At 36.4% G+C, this 21,428-nt stretch overlaps 1 protein-coding gene across 1 annotated transcript; it reads left to right on the forward strand.

Moving 5' to 3' along the window:
• Positions 1 to 3,636: 3,636 nt before the first annotated feature.
• LOC109096678 (ADP-ribosylation factor-like protein 4C) lies at positions 3,637 to 5,270 on the forward strand. Its single transcript, XM_019110310.2, has one exon. It carries the CDS (start codon positions 4,009 to 4,011, stop codon positions 4,585 to 4,587), a length of 579 nt encoding a protein of 192 aa, XP_018965855.1. The 5' UTR covers positions 3,637 to 4,008; the 3' UTR covers positions 4,588 to 5,270.
• The last annotated feature ends 16,158 nt before the right edge of the window (positions 5,271 to 21,428 follow it).

The raw sequence follows: 21,428 nt of genomic DNA on the forward strand, positions 1-21,428 counted from the left end.
AATACTAAGTTTTGATATATTTACAGTAGAAAATGTACAAAATATCTTCATGGAACGTTATCTTTACTTAATATCCTAATGATTTTTGGCATAAAAGAAAAATCTATAATTTTGACCCATACAATATATTTTTGGCTATTGCTACAAATATACCCCAGCGACTTAAGACTGGTTTTGTGGTCCAGGATGACATATGTCTCTCTGATTTGCATCTTCCTATCACGCATTGTACAAGGCCACAGCATGTCACAGTAGATAGGATGAGTTTGTGTGACAAAACTCACTCAAATATATTAATCTGGTTGCAGTCAAAGTGTAACAATAAACATTATTGCAAGTTTTTATGTTTTTCTTGCTGTGCTTACGGAGAGTTTTACAAACTTGCTGTGTGAGAATTCCAGTCTTATCACTCCCGCATAATTTTTCTCACTGTTTGACAGGCTCTCCCAACAAAAATTATGACCAGTGTAAACAGTCATCACTGTGGGTCTTACAAAAAATGATTACATCTAGCCCTAGTCATGCAGACAGCATAGTTCACTTCACAAGCCTTTAATCAGTACCCTCTCTCACTCTCTGGGGAGAACCCTGGACTACCGACAAAAATCTGAAAGATGTAGGGGTGTGTGTGTGTACAATATAATGAACATGCACAGTCAACTGTGAAGATTTTATACAGTTGTAACTGGTATTCCGCAGATACAGTCAAGCAAGTGTGTTTATGAATGTGTCTGTGTTTGCTGTGATATGCCATAAGTAAACAGTGTTCCTTCTCAGGTCAGTGAGCAATCAGTTCTCCTCAGTTCTGTTAAGGAAGACAAGACAAATTTCTTGCCTCAGTACATTGCTTCATTTTTCTTTCTCTCCATGCTAATGCTAAAAAAGAATAGTGTTCTGAAATATTCTATAAATAGTCCATTATTGTAAGATTTCAATTAGAGCAGTCCATGATTGAATGTTACATTCTGAGTCATTTTACTGCCTAAATAGGTAAATGGGAAACTAAAAAATAAGGCCAGTTCCCAGTAATTTCTCCTCTAACATTTCCATCATACATCTACCACCTAGTGGACAAACAGTTATCAAAGAGGACAACCTTTTACTCAGTGTTAAGACGATCCCTTGAAACATCCGAATATAGCATGCGCGTTGTCAAACTTAGCAAATGGTGATTGAATAATATGCTATATTTAAATCTAACATTAACGATTGTTGCCATATGTTTAAGATAGGACGTCCATGCGTTTTTGGTTAGTAGTAGCTCTTAGTTCTTTTAACTGATTAAAGTTTGGAAAATTCTTGTAACTTTTCAGTCTATAATTAACCATGGTTTTATTATAGTAAAAGTGTAGTAACCACGGTTTTTTTGTATAACCATAGTTTTACTACAAATATCATGGTTAAACTATGGTTACTGTAGCAAGACCATGGTTTATTTGTTGCATGGTTTAACTAACCTTGTTTTTTTTATTGTTTTTGTTTGTAATAAAACTATGGTAATTTTTCTTAAGGGATGATAATTTACCTAATAGTAACAGCATTGATCATTGGTTTGGAATACTTTGGCGTATTGATTTGTCAAAAGTAGCTACTTATGACTTTTCCTTTAAAAAAAAAAAAACGGATATAAAGAAAAAAATTGAGTACCTCCTATGGACGCCAGGTGGCGATATAGCCACATTGTAAGTCAGGGAAAACTAAATTTATATGAGAAATATGATGTTAGAGAAAAGATTTTAGCCAGACGATTTACCAAACTGGCTATCGGGTAAAAGTTAGGATTGAGTTAGTAGGGTTTTTTAAGGATTTCTGGTGAGGTGTGGAAATATTAACATATTTAAATGATTTCAGTGAGGTGTGAAATTGCGTGTCTAAAATTTAAATTTTTTCCTTACGTGTTACAGGTCAAAAAATCTCGTTGACGCACCTAGTTTCTGTTCGAATGCCTCCCATCTTCCACGAAAATTTGAGAACACTATAACCTGTGCACAGACTGCTGAGGGGAGTTATGTGGAAAGCCATTTAATCCTTTAAACTAACTACTATCTATTTTACTAGAATTATTTTGTTGTTACTGGGGCTAAGTAACTAGAACTTGTTTTTATTACTTCAGGATCATTTTAAATATCACTAATAGGTATAGCCCACTGTAATTATTTCAAAACTACCAACTACTACACAGGCCAGCAAGGGTACAATGGGTCTGGAAAATGTGATTTTCACTACTCCCATAGTTTATGATTGCAGAAAATATAAATGTTTCATTGAAAACTGATGAAACAACATTTTTTTTTTTTTTTTGTGGGGGGGGGGGGGTTGGGGGGGGGGGGGGGGGGGTAAACCATAAAAGTTGTCTGTTTAAGAACAATTTTATAAATGTATGAGGTGACCATGGAGGGCCTTTTTGCCCCACACTCAGGGTAAAAGGCTAACCAGCATTGGGCTAAAGGCAGTATTGATATATATATATATTGATATATATATTGATATATTGTATATATATGTATGTATATATATATATATATATATATATATATATTAGCTAAAGTAAAGTGTTTTGCATAACTTGTAAGTTAATACTTGTTTGTAATATTTTATGGTTATTTGGATTAATAAAATAATTTATTATTTTGTTTAATAAACATACTGTCATTAAAATAATTAAACACTATTAGAAATATTAGTTATTATACTAGTATTTTCACCAGCTAAAAAAAATTTTTTTACGTCAGTTGTTTCTAGGTTTTGCTGTATTGTGTCAGTAGGAAATAGCAATTTACATTTCCAAACATTCATTTTGTCATTAATTGTAATAATCCAGTGAGATTTTTGTTTGCACAAGTAGTCTGACAACAGCCAGTGCTCCACACAGAGATCTGATCTGATCATCATCCAGTCTGTCTGGAATGACATGAAGAAACAGAACACACTGAGATACTAAATCCAGAATAACTGTGGCAACGTCTCTAAGATGCTTCAAGAAACCTACTTGCAAAGCTTCAGTACTGTTAAAAGATTTAGGCACTTCTGAAAAAATACTGTAAAATGAGGATGCTGTCAAAAACAATGTCATAAATAGATTTTTAGACATTTGGTGTGACCATCCTTTGTGTTTAAAGCAGCTTGTGCCCTCGGTGCACTTGTGCATAGATTTTTCAGGTAGCTTGCAGGTAGGTCTCTTGAAGCATCTTGAAGACGTTGCCATAGTTCTTCTGGATTTAGTCTCTCAGTGTGTTCTGTTTCTTCATGTCACTCCAGACAGACTGGATGATGATGAGATCAGATCTCTCCTTGTGCAAACAAAAATCTCACTGGATTATTACAATTAATGGCAAAATGAATATTTGGACATGTAAACTGATATTTCCTACTGTCACACTACAGCAAAAGATTAAAAATAACTGACTTAAAAACATTTTTAGCTGGTGAAAATATAACTGTTCTAATAATTTTGGCCACCACTGTATATGATAAAATTAATTTCATATTTAAGTAATAATTGACCCTATATTTATAAGTGAAGAATAAAAAGATATTCAGAACTTACAACTGTTTAAAAAAGTACGAGCTAGTTTAAGGAATACTTAGCTTGCCATAAGAGGCGTTTGTTTTTCAGTTTTCACATGAAATGCGGGCGGAGTTTCTCCAATGTGAGGAGCAGCTGCTGCAGGGCCACTGCTGGATTCCATTCATTACCATACATTCGCTTGTGTCCATCACCGCATGAGTAGACGCGTTCATCTTATGCCTAGAAGAGATTTCTGATGACATTCATTCATCGCTAGTGTGGACGAGCGCCGTTAGGAGCGATTTTCATCAGTTGCGGTGGTAATGTTGATGTGAGCTGTTACTGCGGAGACTCTCCGCTCATAGAGGAGTGTTTACCGATCACAAGCTGATCTCACGCGCACTGCAATGATCGCTTCATCACATTCAGTCTGAATCTGGACGAATCTCTGGTGCCGAGGGGACTGCACTGGTTTTACCCCTGCTAACGAGGAGATCAAAATGGGGAACAGTTTCTCCAACATATCTGCGTTTCAGTCCCTCCATATAGTGATGCTTGGTTTGGACTCTGCAGGGAAAACGACGGTCCTTTACAGACTGAAATTCAACGAGTTTGTCAACACTGTGCCTACAATAGGATTCAACACGGAGAAAATCAAGCTGAGTAACGGCACGGCCAAAGGAATAAGCTGTCATTTCTGGGACGTTGGTGGGCAGGAGAAACTCCGGCCCTTGTGGAAATCTTACAGTAGGTGCACGGATGGCATTATTTATGTGGTGGACTCTGTAGACGTGGATCGACTGGAGGAGGCCAAGACGGAGCTGCATAAAGTCACCAAATTCGCTGAAAACCAAGGAACGCCGCTGTTGGTCATAGCTAATAAACAGGACCTGCCGAGATCTCTGTCTGTGGCGGATATAGAGAAGCAGCTGGCGCTCCAGGAGCTCACGCCTGCCACCACGTACCACATCCAACCGGCCTGTGCCATCATCGGCGAGGGGCTGCACGAAGGCATGGACAAACTGTACGAGATGATAGTCAAACGACGAAAAAGCCTCAAACAGAAGAAAAAGCGATAACTCCCTACAAAGCCTGCACCTGCCTTTTTCCATTGCTGATGGCCTGAGTCACTGGGTTTGCCATTTCAACGTTGCACTGTTGACATTCATCGGAATGGTTGTTTGTTGTCGAGTTGGATTTATGTTGCATGTGATCGTGATGGCGGAGGTGAACCAAAAAATAATAATAATAAAAAAAAAAATGTAAATGATTTGTTTAAAATAAAAGGGCTGGTCCCGATTAAGCTGCCATTAATTTGCATAGCCTGGTCGTCCGTTTGAAGGAGTTCTCTACTGAAGCACTGTGAAAAACGCTGTGACATTTCATGGAATGCTTGATATCTCATTTTGACTCATATGGAATATATAGTAAACTTCTAAGAACATTATCAAGAACTGTAGCTTCAAAATCCCAGAATGAATCTGGGGTTTGAGGACCTTGTAATTTACAAAATGACTGTAACTTCAGTGGGCCTGAGTATATGAGGCCTCATGAAGACGTCTAGATTTACAGGAACTCTGAAGAACACTCTGAAGTGATGGACTGTAGGCATTGCCTGATACACGGTCCACCTCTAAGCACTTTTTTCATACCAAGATAGTAGTGAACAAAACACTGTAGATCAGATATTATACTGTCAGTGTGTTACAAAGTCAAGATGAATCCTGAAGTATTTTTCAATTAAAATGTGTATTAAAGCAAACACCTTATCTCATGTTTTTTATCAGGGTGATATGAGGGTAAAAGTTATTTGAGGTGAGTGCAGCAGGATAAATCTCTATGGATACATGTCTCATCTCAGATTTTTTTTTATGTTTTCAGAAGAAATGGACAACATTGTACTAAGAGGTTAATTGGAAATTTCACATGTATGAACTAATCATTTGGGCTCTGTTAAAAGGGGAGGTAGTTTTACAAAGCTTTCTGTAAATATTGAAAGGAGCTGAAGTTAGACTGCTTGGGTGTTTTACCTTCAGCACACTTGAACTGAACAAACTATCCTACAGTTGTACTTATTATTTTTATTTATTTAATTTTTTTAACCAAAAATATACATATATAATTTATTAATTTTTGTACAAACAGTGTGTGTTTGGATAGCCATGCCCTCTTTGTTATATTAGCTTAAGAGAACAAGCCCCCTTTCCAGACATGCTGACAATGGTCTCTTTCTATCCCATATAACTCTAGGGTTTCATCCCAAGAGAAAAGAGAGGGTCAGTCTACACAAAAAACCCCATTAAAAAACCTGGCTGGTCATGAACAGCCACAATTATAGTGATAGGTTGCGGTCTTACCTGAAATTTGACTACATTTTAAATCTCTAAGAAATAATTATATAATATTATGTGTTTGTTTTTTGAATTTGGTCTTTATTCCTCAAACCCATACATCAAACCAAAGTCACTCTAAATAAACACAGAAGTTTAATAATACCTTTTTTGTGGTAACAGACTATGAAAAAATATATATGTTAAGATAATTTATTCCTAATTAGAGGGGGTAGTTAGTAAGAGTCATTTGTCATGATTTGATAGGCCAGATGATAAGAGCCTCAGTGTAGGCTACATGAAACTTTGATGAAGATCAGGTTTCACATGGGGCTTTTGTGGAGACAGAAGGCAATTCCCTGAGTACCTCCAAATGGACAGCAGAAGATGATGCCATAATGAGGTCATCAAGGCAATCTTTACATTCATCTTGTCTAATAAACACTAACCTAACATTCCTAATATCTAACTTTCTCAGTAAAGGTTCAGTACAATGTTTTGTGTTTATAGTGAATTGAGTATCCAGTAATTGACCTATTAAACAGAATCCATGATGTGCATGAGGAATATTGACTCACATATGTATAATATTTTAAATGCAAGGTATACATTCAAGTCAATTAGGATTAAACACACCTTCATAAAGATAGAAACAGCTTAGAACTTTTGAGGTCAGCAAAAGCTTTTCTTTCGCACAGTTCTGTTGGAAGCTGTTTCAGCCAAGATGTATTTTTAACAGATTCTTTCTTGGTCACACATGATTAAACTTTTCTATAACAAAGATAGAAATGGTGACAAAATTAAGCAACTGTTGAGTCAGAAGGAAAAGCTAAAAATATTGCAACAAAGCATTTTAATGTTTCCATATTGCAGTCCAGTCACACCCTTACATTGCTATTCTGCATATATGTTGTAACTAAAACTGTGGTGAAAAAGATAATAATAATAATAATAATAATTAATAATAATAATAATGCCAAAATGTGTCCAAATCAGAAGAAACCTAGAGATTATTTAGAAATATTTGTGATTTTGTGTTCCTCCACCTGTGGAACATGCTGATGGTCTGTTTTCTCAACTGCAGCTTCTGTTGAATCTTATTGTTTTGAAGGTTGACTTTACACACACACACACACACACACACACACACACACACACACACACACACACATATATATATATAAAGTTAGAATGTGTATAAAAATGCATATTAAGCAGCCCATCTTATCTCAGTGTGAGAAGCAAGTGTGACCCTCCTGTCAATCAAATGCAAACAAGAAAAGTGTGAGATGTGATTGAGAAATCTACGGAGGAGGGGAAAGCTGTTTACATTTCCCTGGAGAGGGGGATGGGGACAGAGACACATAATGGGTGAGTGTCTGTGCCGGGGGCAGGGTTTGTGGGTGGATATCTCCAGGTTCCTTGAGGGAATAGCGCAACAGAAATAAGAAACCTGCAGTAAATGGCTGCAAACCCATGTCTGTGTGTCCTCCCTCTCACTGGAGAGAGAAGTACAGAATGAGAGCCACAACCCGAGCCATGTCCCTCAGGCCTGTTTCGCCCCAATTCAAGTATCAAGAAGCATTATTGGCATTTAGTTTTTTTAATTGAATTTCAGTACAGTGTCAGTAGAGCTGCAGAACAGTATCAAAAAGTCTGAACAAGCATTAATAATCCTAAAACATCAGATTTCAAATCACTTATTTTGTCCCGTTACCTTCTCAAGCTCTGTGGATGGGAGTCTCCCATTGGATTTAGGGTCAGGTCACCCTCTTTTCCCAGCATGCTTGGCTGCACATGCAGACTGCTTGGAGTGGTTGTGTCTAATTCTGTGTTGATGTTGTACAGTGCTTATTTATCATCCAATAGCATAAGAGAGGCATTTATCAGATAATATGAAGTGAAAAAACTTGAGTAAACTCTGCATTTACTCCTAAAAATTATGTGTTTACAATGCCTTTAGATCAGCTATTATACCTTTTTGGGTAAGTTTGGGTAAGTAATACTTTTGTCTTTTTTAAATGAATATTTCACTTAAGGATGTGTTTAATTGATCAAAGGTGAGAAAAACATGTATAATGTTCCAAAGACCTCTGTTTCAAATTATTCATTTCAAAGAATTCATTTAAACTATTTATCGATTCAAGAAACCTGAAAAAAAAAACATTATATATATATATATATATATATATCATATATTATGATTTCCAAAAAAAAAATATTCAGCAGGACAACTGTTTTCAACATTGATAATAATAAGGTTTATTGAGCAGCAATCAGCATATTAAAATGATTACTGAAGGATCATGTGACACTGAATGGCTGCTGAAAATTCAAATTTGCCATCATATCACAGCAATAAATTTACATTTTAAAATCTTTAAAATAATTTAATCTTTCAATATCATAAATTGTAATACGATTTAACTATGACTGAGTTTACTGTATTTTCAGTCTATGAAATGCAGCATTGTCAAGCACAGCAGTTCCTTCAGGGCCTTCGCTTGATCAACATGTTGCTCTCTTGCTCACTGTAGGCAGCACAGAGAGAGGCTTCTGGAACACTCCTCCCCACCCCTACACCACAAAATACAGCATAATTAATCTATGAGAAACAAAGTGTGTAAACAATCTAAATCACATTGCACCAGCAGTCATGTAGAGACAAATTAATTAGGTCTTTAATCTAATGACAAAGGGCACCTGTCAGACTCAGAATAAATAAACAGGCGTTTGACATCAGCAGTCCACTGCAACCCATGAGTACTGAACCACTGGAGATCCACACGGCCTTCTGGAAAACAGAGCAGTGAAGAAACCATCCATGATACATGACTTTATTCTTTATTCAGAAAGCTGGATATGAAATATTAGCTTACATGCATGCTTCAGGCTTAAAAGGCTTTTGAAAAGCTTCCTGCTCTCATGTCTTGACTTTGTACCATTGTAACAGAAACCACAAATGGATGTTTGATAAGTGTGAAACTGCAGCTACACCCAACAGACTTTTTGTTCTGGGGAGAAATCCGGGTCATAATCCCACAGCCAACTCTTCTAATGGTTTATGTTTTTGGGTCATTATACAATAATTTAATTGTTTGTGCTTAGTGAGGCTGACCTATAACATTAGGACACTATAGAACTGGAAGAATAAGCTGAATTTATATGTTAACATGGAATATAAAACCCTTGCGGAAAAAAAGGTATATTTTAGCCCTAAGCTAAATCATCATCACTTTTATATTATATATAAATATTTTTGATATGTCTTATTTTCTTAAAAAAAAAAAGCAAACATCTGGGTTAGTGTGAGGTACTCAGTTTATGTGAATGGGGCCAATCTGTAAACATTAAAATACTCTCTTTTAGTCACAATATATAAACAATATGCATGTTAAAAGGATTTAAGCAGGAAAAAAAAAAAAACACTTACAAATCTTTCTGTATGCAGTTTTATCCGGTTTTACTTTTTCGTCACCATGCCATGGCAAAAGATCACCTTAATCACCTAAAAAAATCATGAGCCCATCTCTACAGCTCAAACAATAGTTTTAACAGAAGGATTACTTGTAAGTACTTTTATAAAATTAAGCTTCACAATTACTTCCATCTTAAGTGCATCACTGTAGCTGAAATAGTTTTTTTTGTTTTTGTTTTTTTTGCTAGTTAAAATTATTTTGCGTGATATTTGTGATTTTGCCACAAAATCTGTGGATTTTTTTTTTTATTTGTTTTATTTTTTACTGCTATTTTTCTTCATAAGTAGACATTTCGATGCGACCTCCACTTTCCTCACACAGAATGTGAGATGGCCACTGAAGTGAAAATGATTTTCGCCTTCAATTCTGAGCAGCCCAAGCTGGGAAACTCCTTTCAGATGGAAATGGGGTGACTTTCTGTTGCCCTGCTCTCTTTTGTTCCCTCTCTCTCTCTCTCTCTCTCTCTCTCTCTCTCTCTCTCTCTCTCTCTCTCTCTCTCTCTCTCTCTCTCTCTCTCTCTCTCTCTCTCTGTCCCACCCTATCTGACTCTTTTCTATTCTTGTTCCTCATTTGCCCCTGTTCTCTTGAATCATATTTAGCAACACAATGTTGTAGCACATTTGCTGGATATTTCCTATCTGACACTAAAATAGCATTTCCCACACAGTATATCTGGACTCTAGGCAGTATATTTGCCCTTAAACATTCCTGAATTGTTTTAGTTTATTTTTGCATTGTTTAACAAGAACTTCCTTTTACTTATTTCATTCATTAATATAAACTCATTACACAAGGAACAAGCACCAAACCAATCAAATCTAGCTAGAGGTTGTGCTGGTCCTGTTGGTTATTATATGATTACCCTGGTATATAGTCAAAATTTGTATTATTTAAGTGATTGAATGCTTTGTATAAAATGCCTTGTATATTAATACAGTCACAAAACTTCCATTTACATTTTCCATTAAAAATAGCTTTCTGTCGTTCTCTGTTCTTCTATTTCAATTGGAATTTATTTGTTTGATGACAAAGTGAATTTTCAGGAGCCATTAGTCCAGTCTTCAGTGTCACATGATCTTTCAGAAATCCTTGCTTTTGAACAGTAGCGTATATTTAAATTGCTTGGTTAAAAAAGTGCTAAATATTTTATAGTCACAAAGCATTCATAATCGTATGTAGTGCTGCTAATTCATTCATTCTGTCTGTTTCAAGACAGTTTTAGTGCAAAGGAAATTGCAGAGTTGGGAAACTTCCCCATGATGACGCATGTCCATTGACGTGTTGCAACCAAACTCTGCACAGGTTTGTGTTTTTGGAAACTGACTTGACCTGACACCATCTGACTTGATGTGAGTACATTACAAAGTTATTTTAGAGGTTTTGTCTCAACGAGTGCAATATCAACCAAATGTATATTGCAATAGTTCAACACAATAAAGGTTCCAAAAGTGGGGTTTCGTAGTGAAATTTAATAGAACCATTTTGGGGTCCCCAAAGAACCTTTCAGTAAACTGTTCTTAAAAGAACCACTTTTTTGTTAGTGTGAAGAACATTTTAATTTGAAGAACCTTTTTCCACTATAAGAACCTTTAGTGTAATCAAAAGGTTCTTCATGGAACCATAGATGCCAAGAAGGAAACGTTATTTATAAGTTATTCTGCAGTAAGGTCCATGCCATTTCACAAACACCACTGTGTTAGATTTCTCACCAAAAGCACTGTTGTCTAGGTGGGGTGATGCTAACCTGTCTGTTAAATCTCCATGACGTGTACAAGATTCTTTCAGATGTCTAAAAAAACACAGAAAACCTGTCTTTCTTCTCTAGTGCGTAGCTGTGGTTATGTAATTTGGTTTAATATTGTTTAACATGTTACATGACATAATGCATTTAATGATCGTGATGACTTCTTCTCATTAACGGGCTCCTCTGGTTGTCTTGCCCTGAGCTCACAGCAGTCATTCAGAGCCACATGCCTAATGTTAATGTTCAGTGCCCATTCTCAGCTTCTTCTTGGAACTATAAAGTCTGGATTTAAGTTTAGGAGGGGGATGGTCAGAGATCTGCACAAAACTGCCACTTACTTGGGGGTTGGGTTACTTGGGTTGCTCGTCAAAGACGTTTGTGAAAAGTGTCACAGGTCAAAGGTTAAGGTTCTACGAGTCTGCGCATGGTTGAGTAAACAAACTGGCTTGGAGCGCATAAGTCACACTAATGCATGAGAGAAAGACAGAGCCATGACACGACATCCTGGAAAAATATAATAATTCGTAAAGCTCAACAAGCCTCTGTTTTGAAGAAATACAAAAACGAAAGACAGAGACAAACTAGAAACATCAAAGAGCCGGTCAGGATTTTCATTTACATTTATTGCGTAATAAGTGCTTTAAAGTTTTGAAATTGATTCAATTTTATTTTAAGACATAATAAGAAATAGTATATTATATAACAGAAATGTCATGTATGACTGCATTATTTGCAACTATAATTTCAGAGTTGAATAATGTCATACAGTACTTCACAGAAGATTGTAGTTTATTTTAAAGGGTTACTCCATCCCAAAATGAAATGATTTTGTCATTAATCACTTACCCCCAAACCCATAAAAGCTTAGTTCGTCTTCGGAACAGAATTTAAGATATTTTGGATGAAAACAGGGAGGCTTGAGACTGTCCCATAGACTGCCAAATAATTAACAGTGTCAAGGTCCAGGAAAGTTTAAAAAGCATCGTCAGAATAGTCCATCTGCCATCAGAGGTTCAACCGTAACGTTATGAAGCGACAAAAATACGAAGAAATCAAAAATAACGACTCTATAAATTGTGTTCCGAAGACGAACAAAGCTTTTGCGGGTTTGGAACAACATGGGGGTAAGTGAATAATGACAAAATTTTCAATACTCAATAGAAAATCCCATTCAGGTAAAGGACAGAATTTTGGGCTCTCTATTGCCATCTGTGGCTGAAACATAAAAAATTATGTTACTGCAACAGGCTACTGATTTTTTTTTTTTTTTTTTTTGAGGATTAGCTAAACTAAGAGAGCAATAGTGATATGAAAGAAATACAAGACATATATACAAAACAATATGTTATATGGCTTCCACAGAAGCCAGGCCTACATTTGTTACACTTTGTTAAACTTTTATTAAACTTAACATGCTTGAGGTGAAATGACAGGAAGGGAATGACAGAGGCTGAAATTTTAAGCAAAATCAAGCTAAACTGAAAGAAAAGAAAAAAAAAAAAACTACTGATGTTCAGTAAGTTTTAGTCCAATGCAAGAAAATTAACTAGCATTTTAGGGAACAAAAACATAAAGCGTCACGTGTCACAAACTCAGTTATAAATGCATGATTAATGACTGCGCAGGTCTGCCTCATTATCTCCATCTAAACTCTTCCACATGACCTCACAGCGTGGTGCAAATTGAGTGAAAAGCAGTGCAAGCGCACAAGACAAGGCACTTTGATAAAGAAGTCTTTGATTGTTTTAAAGGGGAGGAGAGATGTTGTAAGTAATAAAGATTATCTGGGATTTCTTCATCCACAGCATAAAATATTTAAAATCACTCAGGCTACAAAACCCTAGAACACAATGTGTGGAGAATATCCTTCATATAAGTATTATCCCTTTCTTTTAAAAACCACCCAAAAATAAATGATCAGCTCATTTTAGTGCTAACATTTCTCCGTATGAGTGTCTCTGAAGGTGTGAACCTTTAAAAACTGCTCCTGGCTTACTATTCCTTGTATTTCTGCATCTAAACAACCAAAAAAAAAAAAAAAAGTACTTTTTTTTGGTAACTGCCACAGCATTTGCTAGGAAGCTAAGCTGAAATGTTGCATGAAATATCCACATACTACTTACTGTTCATAGGTTTGGCATTGGTAAGACATATGCTCACCAAGGCTGCATTATTCAACAAATAGTGTAAAACAGTAACATGACTGTTTTCTATTTCATGTTAAATGTATTAATTTTTTTTTTTTTTTTTTGAAAAACTGAATTTTCAGTAGCCATTACTCCAGTCTTCAGTGTCACATGATCTTTCAGAAATCGTTCTAATATGATGATTTTTATTTTACTAGAGTATGCTTTTTCTATTATTCAATCAATGTTTAAAAAAAAGTATATTTTTCAAGATTCTTTAATAAGCAGAAAGTTTGAAACAGTAATCTTTTTAATTCATCCTTGCAGAATAAAATCATTTCAGAAATGGTAATATATATAAATGACTTTTCAAAAATCAGTTTTCGAACAAGTGGCCCATGCAGGTGTTTGATCCATGAGTGGCATTCATTCATATTGACTAACCTGATTCCCATCAGCCAAAATGTAAGAGAGAGGCAGAAGAATCTTGTAATTACATGCAGCTTTGTTTATGATCAGCCCACTTTCACAAGAGTGAAAGGGAATCAAGACGTTGACATGGCAACCGGTCCATCTGGTCACACTCCAGCTGTCTTGAGAGAATCGTATGGGTTTCAGTGCATGGGGGAAACTATTCACAACAGCGCCTTGAATGTGAAACTCTGTACTTCCTCTAAAGCCATGGATAACACTTAGTCCAATAATCCAACAAAATGAAGACAAGACAAGCATCTTGCCAAAAAAGAATCTATTTCATTGTAATCTATTTCTGCGGTTGGGCAGACTTAGAAATGAACATTTCCTTTGTCTTTCAGCTGACTGAAAGTCTTCTTTGTGATGTCAACTTTAAATTCCTATTTGATTCCTCAATATGATTTTAATAAGCTTTTTGTATAATATATGACACCACATGCCTTTGTTTACACTCCTTTCCACTTCTCTTCACCACAAAAAGTTGCTATATAGTCTTCTGCCATTCTTCTAGTGACTGTTCTGTCAGGAAAGGTCTTCTGTGGTCAACATCTGTCATGCCATCTTGCTTCCATGAGCACAGATTACATCTTCACAGGGATCTATTGACTCTCTTGTGGTTTTTCCCGTTTTCATTGGTCATGGTCAACAGTTGTTTCTTCTGCTCCATGCAATACGGTTTGCAGTTGTTTCCTTGTACAAAGATGAACAATGTAATCATTCTGCATCAAAGATTATGTTTCAGACCAATAAAGACATAGTCATATGAAAAAAAGGAAGATACAAAAGCTGTTATGGGGCAGTACTCCTTTAAAAGGGCTTAATATCATTTGGGTTGTATATGTACTATTTATGCACTATTATGTCAACTTTACAGATTCTGAAATCATGTAATGATCATGAACATGAAACATTTTTAAAGTATAATCTGCAAGCATGTTTTTTTTTAAATTGAATGTTTGATATTAAATGAACAATATATATTTTTTATTATTATTATTATTTTTGGCTCAAAACTATCTGGGCTGTGATTTTTAAAGGCTTTCCCAACCATTTATTCTCCCCCACTAGACATGTTTTGCGCTGGGCATCATTTGTTATCTTTAGCTATGACAGAATTGTGTGTGGGAATGTGATTCATTTTCCATCTTAAATGTCATTAGTCAAATGCTGACCATTCATCCACACTTTTTGATGACTCTGAAATTTATTTAGCAAATTCTGTGAAAAATAGTGAGAGCGCTAGGTGTTAGCATTGCTAAATCAATAGCATGAGTCAGGGGTTCATCACTGGTGCAAGTACTGTGACTAATATGTGTGCTTGAAAGATTTAGATGTTATGCAATTGATTCAGAACATACAATTGGATAAAAGCGAATGTATGACAAAAATTCCAATGAAACCAATATTGGTCAATTAATATTATGGTGAATGAATTGATGAATTAACATGCTAACATTTACTGAAAAATAAGTAGGAATATTGCCATTCCATAGAATGCACAAAATATGCTTGGACATATTAATGAGTCAAGCTAAATAGAACTTTTACATTTAATCAAAGGGCTGAAAGGCATTTCTCCAGCATTGTACAAATAAATATCTAAAGCTGCTGACTACTGAAGCCCTAAATTCAAGTTACCTTTACTGGCCCTCACAGTCAAACATTCCTCATGGAGGAAAGGACCAAGTCATTCATTGTTCCTTCTAAAGCAAGTAGAATGGCCTTTCTTTGCACAACTACAAAAACAACAAGAGCGAAAATTAGACAGAGAGAGAGCGAGAGAGAGAGAGAGAGCGACTCCTTGTACAAAGGTTGATTCATGGCTGAGACATTATTAGTCAGTAATAGAAGAACAACGTCACCCTGATGAAAGCTGGGAGGTGGTTCCAGGTAATGTCACAGGAGCTCAAACTCATCTTTGTGTCCTCTTATAAAGTCTTAGAACAACTATGTTATAGTAGAAAGCTTGCATGAGCAATGCAACTTAAGGACTTAAAGAGTTATGTAATATTTCTGTCCTTATTAATTAATTGCTGGTAATATTGTCTAAGCTTGAAAAAAAGTTCCTAAACTAAAATCTACACCATTATCCCTGAAAAAAACACCTTAGACATTGGAGAAACAGTATCTTGCCACATTAGATTAAATGATGGGTGGTTTTGGGAATTACAACAAAGAGTTCTTTGTTCTTCTCTTTGTTCTTCTCTTTTTTCAACCACTCCCTCTCAGGAAGCAATTCCCACACACGGACAGCCTTACTGAGACTACAGCCCTGGTCTTTGTGGGACCGGAGGGTCAGAGGTGGTCATGAGGGGTCCCCAGCTGGAGAACGTAAATCCAGACCAGCTTTGACTGCCTGTCTTCTGGTCTGCTTGGTTAATTGGCTTTTCTTTATTTTGGTTTGCACTGAGCTACATATTCTCAATCAAACGGTGTTAAAAATGCCTTAAAATGCAAATTAAATACACAACGCATTACATACTTTTACCTTGTAAGATGTAAATATGATTTGTAGAATATCTTCACGTCAGTGTAGTGAGATTGTGAGAGCACTCAGACATGTTTTAGCTTGTTCCTGTAGTGTTTGTGTTCTGAGTCAAACATTATCCAGTCTGAACAAGCACTCTGGGTGTTTCTCAATAACAGGGTGTAGACATAATAAGAGCTTGACTTTCATAACACACGTGTTGTTTACCTTTAACAAACAAACCTGAAAGGAAAACACAGTTGGCATTTCACTTATAGCAGAAAACAGTAACTAAGTGCAATTTTAGGATTCATGATGTACGTTATCATGCCTGTATGATTTCTGAAAAGATTTGCCCTTTTAAATCAGAAAACAGCTTATTATTAAATATCTTAGCTAACCTTTACAGTTATTTTAATCATAATTCACCACTATTTAGGGAAATGAGGTGCACAAGCTGTCAAGAAACTAGATAATAGCTAGCTAGCTAACATTAACATGTTAATATACATCTGATGAAGAGTTTTGTCAGTACAGAATATTTTTATACACAAAGAATTCACAGATTGAGGGTAAAACTGAACAATTTCTGAACAAATCTGATCAAGACATTTGAAATCTTGACAGAAATTATGCACTAAAATTAAAAAAAGACACTTGAAAATTTTTAAAGATAGCATTTCCATATTTGAGGTAAAGTACAGAAAATGTTTCTAAACAAAATTTTTTTCAAGACATTTAAAATCTTGACTTGCACAGTTTTATAGATAATTAGCATTTTCATTAGCTATGTAAACAGTTAAGCCTTTTAAATAATATTTTTATATTAAATATGATGTCAGATTTGCATAAAGATAAGGATAGGGATTTGTAAATCACATGTTTATGAGAATATGGTTGATGAGATCATGTTGCAGCAGGAGATCCAACCATAATCACATCAACCCCGCAGCTGCTCCTTTACTGTAAACCGTTCTAAAGCAAAGGCTGGATGATGATGTCTGATTTACCTCAGCCTGCTGACTGTCCAAAAATAGCAAGGTTATTTACAGATACGTATAAGTGATAAAGCTGATAAGCCCAAAGTGGCATGTTAAAGCCAAAACTGTTTTGAAGGAGATAGAAAAGATTAAAGTCAAGGAGACATACTAAGTGATATATCCACACAAGCTGTTCTACAAATCCCCAGCAGAACAGATCAACTATTTTTGACTTCTTTGTTTTTTCCATTCCAGTTCTTGTGATCTTGCACACAAATTCACTGATACTGTAAATGCTCATGACTGGCCTGAAAAGAAAGCATGTTTCAATCTTGGTAGGATTGTACTAACTGGTTTGTCTTGAACAAATATGAATACGTTTAGACGGCTAATTCTTTGTAGTCAATTATTTCTCTGTTCATTGTACCATTGACGCAGTTATTTTAATGGCATGTCGTAACACAAAAGTGTGTGTATTTATTGCGTATAATCTAGGCACAGATCCAGACCTACCATGCCTGTTCTGTGCTCCTTCATTATGTTTAAGGAATTCTGTCTGTTGAGGTCAGACTGGAATCTTTGGGTGTTTGCCATACAGTTAATTACTTGAATCGCTGTGTCCTCACTCCATTTTATTTTGTTTGTAAACAGTGCTTTGGAAACCAAGAGCTATATAAACTCTAAGTGGCCATTTACACAGAAAGCATTATTGTATTCCACTATGCTGATTTTCCAATGATTTTCTAGGTAAACATGCGTTAGACAGACATGCTTGACAATTGTCGCTTGTCTCACATTCCACTGCCTGCGTCTCCCATTTTTAAACAGAGAAATACTCTCTCTGAATGGTCCCTAATTCTGGAAATGAAGGACACTGGTGGAACATTTACTCTGTGAAAAGTTTACACATTAACATCCCCAGTGGTGTGTAAGGCCAGGTCTGTAGACCTATTCCTTAATGACACCTCCACACACCACCTCTGGTGCCTACTGTATATGAGATACAAAACTACCATTTTATGACACAGGTGTATTTAATTTAACCATGCAGGAATCTGAATCTAAAACATGGAGACATGGAAAAACTTTGTAAGTAGTACAATTGAACCTTCGTAAAACCCCATTCCCCCTTCGTTACTGTTGCTATGTCTGACAAGCCATGGCGCTCTCTCTCTCTCACGCAGTGAAAAATACATCGCAGAGCGAGGACACTGACAGCTTGCCGACAGACAAGACAGAGCAGGTTACTTTTGGTATGAAACAAAGTCTCAGCTTTCAAATGTTGTCATTTTTATAAGATTAAAACAATAAATGGTGTTCTGTGGCCCACTGTAGCACCTCTGTTCAAGCAGCACATGCATGAAATAGCATGAAATAAATATGAATGAACATCAGAAGGTATCTTGTTTCAACCATGGAAAGACATTGGTACACACTACTTTTTAAGTTTTAGTCGACTGAAGTTTACAGCATCAGTTGTGTCGGTTCACTGCCATTCACAAACCCTCTCCCGTGGCCTCATGGGAATTCAGAATCTCACTGAAGATAGTAGGTCATCCGCATAATTTTCGGCACTTGTTTTATGAATGCTTTGAATTCGAACATACTAGTATGTACTGTATATTCGGATGCCATCTGAATGTGTATGTTTTTTCCTCACTTGCTTTCAGGTTCTTTTATTTTACATTAAAGCTGAGCAGGAATCTCCCAAACATTTCTCAAAATACTTCAACAAAAAAGCTTTAAATATCTGCCAGTTAAATTATTTTCTTTTCAACATCACTTGTGTCTTCCCTTGTATTCAGCTTCATTGTTCTGACAGCAAGGCTGAACAGATTCAGAAAACTGGCAGTTCTCAAAATATACTGGCACTTCAGCTGAAAACTTTTTTTTTCTGCCAGTTAAATAATTTCTCGGGTTTGTATATGTGAATGTTCCCTGTGGTAAATTGAGTCCATCTGCCAACACTGCAGACGTCTCCATCCACCGCTCATTGGCATTTATTAGATGCCTGTTTTCCCCCTCCTGCTCCATATGGCAAGCTTATGGCTGTTGTCATGGCAACAGCTGCTCCCCCTCCTGTCTCCCATTGGCTGATACAGACATTCCATACACAGCAAATCCTGAGGTCTCAATCATTCAGTGTCAGTGTCAGTGTGTACTGATGTGCATGCATTTGTGTACATTGTTCATGTGTCTGGACCACTGTTTATATGAATATGTATACATTTGCTAAAGCACGACACCAGTTTCCATTAGCATGACCCTCCAGGCCTTTGAATCAATACAGTGCTGTCTTGTGTCTGGGCTCTAACCCCATGATACCAGATTGATTGTTTGGTGGAAGACGGACAACCTGACCTACTTCTGACAAAGCACACAACACCTCACAACAGGGCAAGTGGCTGCAAAGACTGTTAAGCACTTACTAAAGCATGAGCTGATATTAATCACTATGCTAAAAAAGAAACATGAATGCAGAATATCAAATTACAGTCATCTGCAAAACAAAATAAGCTGTGAAGACCTTAAATATTATTTAATATTTAAGGTCCCCCCAAGAAAGTCATAGAAGAATTCACACAATGGCATAAACCTTACCAATGTAATCATAAAAGACCCTGCATGTAGAAGTTGATACTCTTGTGCTCTGTGGCCATGGAGGCCAAAGCAAGGTCAGAGGAGATGAAGCTCTGCAGCTGTGAGCTGTAGCTCATATGATCTTGTGTTGTGGTATGCTCACATCACCTCTGGAATGCTACTCCATTCAGCGAACAAAGCTTCACCCCTGCTTTAAGGTTCATCCACCTCAGAGGGGAGAAGAGTTTCGAATATGTTCTGTTACTGGAGCAGTCTGACCAGCCTGGGAACATGCTGGAATGAGAAATGTGAACCACCTTCTTATTAGTCAGATCCAAAAGCATGTACTGTACATAACAAGAGACTTTGTCACCGATAGGCCTCTTTCTTACTGGTTCACATTTTTGTGTGTGTGTGTATGTGTGTTTGTGTGTTCATATATATACTGTATGTGTGTGTGTATATATATATATATAACAGTAAGAAATAAAATATAAACATTTAAGAATGAATGCTTGATACTTAGTTTTCAACAGCAACATTGTTTCTAAAGTAAGTGTCCTTGCCATGTAAGAGTAATAGAATCTGGATAATTCAAAGTCCATTTTGCATATAGACTTAGAGTCCAAAAGCAACACTGAACAGCTGTAACTGTCATTTCAAACATGTCAGTCTGGGATTTACACTCGAGGCGGGTCTTGCGGGGGAGGAATGGATCAGGAGATTCCAGCCATTCCCTCTGGCTTTGGGGCAAGATTTGAAAGCTCGACTCCCCTCTGAACCCCACTTCCAATTGCCCAAGAGAATTCGTCTGTTGTGGTCTGTCTGTCACCATGGCTCCAAGCTTGAGTTTGACTCTGCGCCTGCATCCAGTGTGAAATCTGTTCATTCAGCACAGTCTGACTCCAGAGTCTCGCAGTCAGGGTTTCTCGCTGAAGTGCTCTGAAATCCAAGTGCTGTCAGCTGAAAAGGCAGATGGTAGTTTTCACAAGTGCTGTTTATTAGATTAGGCTGAAATCACATTGAACCTGTAATAGAAAATGACATAATTGTATTTACATGTGACATACACAACAGATCTAACTCATTGTTAGATGTAATGTTAAAAATGTAATGTAGTAACACTACTTTAACTTTATATGGTTAAGGTTTAGGTAAACATCCCTGCTTCATCTGACTCAGATTATCTTTCAGTTTCACCATCAAAAAGGTACCAAAATACCATGGAAATACCATTGTTTACCTGCAGAGGTTACTTGTGAGAAACAAATCTTGTTTTCCTGCCTCCTACTGGTTGTATGAAGTATTACACACATTCACTTCTCCGCCAACACACATCTAAAAACTTCAAAACATACAAAATCACCACATAAAGCCCTTAATTACAAACCCATCAACGTGTAATTGTATTACTTAATAAAATGAATAAAACAGTGAACTAACCTACTGGTAATTGATAAGATGTTTATATAGGCCTACATTTAAAGTTGTATAGCTTTTGTTTAGATGGAAGAAGAATAAAGAAATAAAGAGTAGGAGGATCAGTAGGAATCAATATACAGTTGTTTGTCTAAAATTCGGACACAAGTAAGATTGTCGGTTAATCTGTTGTGTCCTGTTGAATTTTCGGTGTACCTACCTGTTACTGTAACAGCTCGCCATCTAGTGGCCATAAATGAAAGGTGCAGAACACCTCCTTCTGAAATAAATCAACATTGAAGTCATACAAAGTGCTGATTC

The sequence above is a fragment of the Cyprinus carpio genome, chromosome B9 (assembly GCF_018340385.1).
Source record: "Cyprinus carpio isolate SPL01 chromosome B9, ASM1834038v1, whole genome shotgun sequence".
NCBI lineage: Eukaryota > Metazoa > Chordata > Actinopteri > Cypriniformes > Cyprinidae > Cyprinus > Cyprinus carpio.

Bases quoted from the DNA above. Each gene is read 5' to 3' on its own strand.
- LOC109096678 (XM_019110310.2), top strand. From the start codon at position 4,009: ATGGGGAACAGTTTCTCCAACATATCTGCGTTTCAGTCCCTCCATATA.